General features: G+C 38.2%; 1 protein-coding gene across 1 annotated transcript; it reads left to right on the forward strand.

The window, feature by feature from the left end:
* The first annotated feature begins 2,301 nt into the window (after positions 1–2,301).
* LOC118843568 (pancreatic progenitor cell differentiation and proliferation factor-like) lies at positions 2,302–2,954 on the forward strand. Its single transcript, XM_036751261.1, has one exon. It carries the CDS (start codon positions 2,448–2,450, stop codon positions 2,790–2,792), a length of 345 nt encoding a protein of 114 aa, XP_036607156.1. The 5' UTR covers positions 2,302–2,447; the 3' UTR covers positions 2,793–2,954.
* The last annotated feature ends 1,448 nt before the right edge of the window (positions 2,955–4,402 follow it).

The following is a 4,402-nucleotide window of genomic DNA, read 5'->3' on the forward strand; positions in this document are numbered from 1 at the left end:
AAAAAATTATGTTTCAAATATTAAAATCAGACATCTTAGCAAGATGCTTAGAGAATACAACATATCAGAAGTATATTTACCTTGGATAATTTGAAAGAGAAATTGAATAATTGATTCTACCTTTTTGGTTGAATTGGCTGGCAGCTATATATTTAGTCAGTGGCATTCTGAAATTTAAAAAAAATAATAAACTTATAGACTCTGGGGATATGGGTAGATGTATGTATATATGTGTGTATGTGTGTGGAGAGGAGGGGGAGAGGTGAGAGGCTATCTCTACCTCTTCCCTGGCATAATACAATGTAATGTGATACAATAGCATTTATTAGTATCTGTTGGATACAAACCACTGTGCTAGGTGAATTTTAAATAAAAAAGTTCCTGCCCTCAAGAAGGTTGCAGCGTTGTAGATAATAAGACACCAACAGAGAACATTATAATGTGCAATGTTACATGAAAATGTTCTAAGGAGGAAGGTCATTACTAATCAGGGGATCAGGGAATGTTTCATGGAGGAAACAGTATTTGACAGACTTTAAAGAATGGCTAAGACTTAAACAGGTGAAGAGAGGTCAGTCATTCCAGGAGTAGGAAACAAAAGGCTTGGGGAGATAATAGTGCAGAGGGCTTGGGAGGCAAAGAACATTTTAGCCAAGCAAGTATGAGAGAATACCTAAACACCACCAGTGAGAAGAAGAGAAAAAAAGGTGGAAAATTAGATTTTGTTAGATTAAACTTTAATATTAATTGTTCTTCTAATTAAGATCCTAGCACAGAAGACAGCTGAAGGCAGCTTTTCTTTGCATTAGGGCTTAGCAGGAATCTGCTAATTGCCAATAAAAGGCAGCGGAGTAAGCTAGTGACATAAAATTAAAGACATAAAGTCCTTCAATAATGATAGCTGATGTTTATGGAGTGCTTGTTATGGTTCATAAAATGCTTTATGCACATTATCTCATTTGAACTTCACAATAACCCTGTGAGTTAGGTATTACAGAAGAGATGAGTTGTGATTGTTAGAGATTCCCTGCTGATCTGTCAACCTGACAATGGAAAGGATTGTCTGTCTTCTGTGGACATATGTCGCAAGGAAAGGAAAGCCTTCTTAGACTTTTCAACTCCTATTACCCTTACCCTCTCCTGGTGCTTCATGGGGGGCAATGATTCCACCAGAATGAACTTAGAGAAAATTTCTAGGTGTTTTGATGTTCTTCTGAAGCAAATGCCTAGGAAACCAATGCAGGGAGAAGTTGTGATCAGGGCAAGCAGGGATCCAAGATCCAGCACAGAGAGGCCTAAACTTGTATAGAGTACAGGTATTGCATCTTTCAAAAAGCACATATTTCCTAGAGGTGCGTGACACTTTTACAAAAATCGGTCATGTGTTAGTGCATAAAAGTGTCAACTGGCATTTTTATATGAGTATATTTGTATTTATATATTATATATAAATATATATACACATACATGTGTATTATACACACACATATAAATGTTAGCAAAGAGGCTACATTAGTATATTAAAAGATTATACAATGTGATCATTTTGGATTTATTATAGGAGTGCATGATTGTTTCAATATTAGGAAAACTATAAACATAAGAGACTATATTAATAGGAAAAATAAAAATAACACTACTATGTAAGTGCAGAAAATACTTTTGAAAAAAATATATCCATTAAATTTTTTTAAAAATTCAAAATGTTGAATAAACGGACCTTTCCTTAATATGGTAAATAGTATCTCTATGAAGCCAGGAGCAAAAATTATCTATAATGGAGAAATGGTAGAAGCCTTTTGAATAAGATCAAGGCTATCAGGCCCATTATCACAGCTGTTATTTGATATGTTTCTGCAAATTCTAGCTATAGCATTAAGACGAAAGAGAAATTGAGAGAATAAGCATAGGTAAAGAAGAACATCAAATGACCACTTTTGCAAATTATATGATGGTTTATTTAGAGAAGACAAGAGGGTGAACTAAGATTGATTGAAACAATAACTTAATAAATTAGCAAGATATATAGTGAACTCACATAAAATTGCAGTCTATGTATTAAAAACAGGAAGAGTTAGAAAAATTACCGCAAAATGTAGAAAATATCATAGAATCTAGCTACCAACACACATAAGAATTCTATAACTACAACTACAAAACACTCTTTTACAAAATAGACATTTGAACAACTGCAAAGACATTAATTGCTCATGTTTGAGCTATGCCAATGTAATAAAAATGACAGCATTGAAAACCCAAAGAACCCTCGCATTTTCGTTGCCGTGGAGTATCCTCCCGTAATCTCCTTTTACAAATGGGCTCTGTGGCCTAGCGCCCCCTTCCCCCGAGCCAGGTCACCCGTGATCGTCCGCCGCAGCCCACTGCCTGACAGGGGCTGCTCGGGAGCCGCCACTAAGGTTTACATCATCATAAGAAGAACAAGCAACATGGCAGCAATCCCGTCCAGCGGTTCACTTGTAGCAACCCATGACTACTACCGAAGGCGTCTGGGTTCCACTTCCAGCAACAGCTCCTGTGGAAGTGCTGAGTACTCTGGGGAAGTGATCCCCCACCATCCTGGTCTTCCCAAATCAGACCCAGGCCACTGGTGGGCAAGCTTCTTCTTCGGGAAGTCGAGTCATCCGTTCATGACAACTGTATTGGAATCCCCAGAGCACTCAGGAACTTTCCAGGTTGCTCATGGCACGATCACCTGTGACCTGGCTCAGGAGGCCATGAGGAAGCGGCATGTCAGCGAGCCCAGCAAGACCAACACTGGGCCTTCTGCATGAGCAGCAGCACCCTCCTTGCTGCTCCCTCGCTTCTGAAGTGTGCTAGGCATCAGAGCCCATTTCCCCCTCCCCTCCCCCCCTTCCCTCTCCCACCTATTCCCTTAGAATAGATAGGCTGCTTAAGTGTAGAAGTAGTTGTGTTGTGTGTGTGGTTTTTTTTTTTTAAAGGAAAACAAAAGCAAAACACCAAAAAACAAGCAAAAGAAGCCACACTGTTATTATGTTTTTTTTTTACTATCTGAATCACCTATGTGCTTTTCAGCAACCTCAATAACTTGTTCACTTTGTACTCAACAGAAACTAATAAACTTTGAGCAGCCTTTTAAAAAAAATGACAGCATTACCTAAATTAATTTATATATCAAGGGCCATACTAATCAAATTATCAAAGCATTGCTATGATAGAGCACCACTTTTTTCCTAATAGTTGAGAATGGTTTCCCTTTAAGGAAAAAGAAGCCCATCCTTGGGACTTGTTTGATTACTTCTAGGATCAAATATCAAATCCTCTGGCTTTGAAAGACCTTCATAACCTGGCCTCTTCTTACACCTTACTCTCCTCCACTTTGAAGAAGCATCTTCAAATAAGACTCATCTCCAGAATCTGCATTTTCTCTGGACATCCCCTATGACTGGAATTCTATATCTCTCCCTTTTCCCCTTCTCTGTCTCTCTCTGTCTCTGTCTCTGTCTCTCTCCCGCCTCTCACCTTTTCTTTCTACTATCCCTCTTTCTCTCTCTCCTCATCTCTACTTCCTGCCTTCAAGTCTCAGCTAAAATCCTACCTTCTACAAGAAGCCTTTCCTTTTTCTTCTTAATGTTAGTGCCTTCCCTCTATGAATATCTCCAAGTTATCCTAAATATATATTATTTATACACAGTTGTTTGCATACTGAGAGCAGAGTGGTTTATTTGAATTGTATCCTTTTTATCTTGTCACAAGGAAAGTTGTTTTCATTGCATTTCATGGTCCAAAAGTACCTAATTTAATTTTAATTTTAAGACTGTATTACCGGACTGTCTTGAGTTAGGCCAGGTCCAGAACACTTACTTCTTAGAGCTAGAAGAAATAATAACAAAATTCAACTGAAAGAACAAATGATCAAAGATCTCAAGGGAAATTATAAAACAATAAATAATAATAATAAATAAAACAAGGGGGCTTATTGGTATCAGATCTCAAACTTTACTCAAATGGATGTGTGATCCATTGAGCACAAATTTGAGTTTTCTCCGATATTTCAGATTGCAATCCATTCATACCTGCCTTTTTCATGTAACTCTTATCCATGCTCTAGTATGAGCTTGCTTTACAGAGTCCTCCTGATGTTCTAGTGGCCTTCCTTACTTTATCCCAACATCTCTAGCATGGTAATCTGAGCACTCAGGCTGTTCACCTGTCATCCTTCCTCTCTGGTGAGTCTCACCCTTCCTCCAAGATTCCATGCAGTTTGAATTCATCTTACAAGGGAAATTAATTCGCTTTGCTAGAGGGACAACCCCAAAATATAGGTATCCAGGCATCTAAACTTGTGTTAGATCCTGAGGTCTTGGATTCCTTTCAGAAGAAAAACAAACTTGGGGTTGCTAGACGTGTATCCTCCAAGTTC

The sequence above is a fragment of the Trichosurus vulpecula genome, chromosome 3 (assembly GCF_011100635.1).
Source record: "Trichosurus vulpecula isolate mTriVul1 chromosome 3, mTriVul1.pri, whole genome shotgun sequence".
NCBI lineage: Eukaryota > Metazoa > Chordata > Mammalia > Diprotodontia > Phalangeridae > Trichosurus > Trichosurus vulpecula.

Coding starts and splice junctions, on each gene's coding strand:
- LOC118843568 (XM_036751261.1), top strand. CDS start 2,448: ATGGCAGCAATCCCGTCCAGCGGTTCACTTGTAGCAACCCATGACTAC.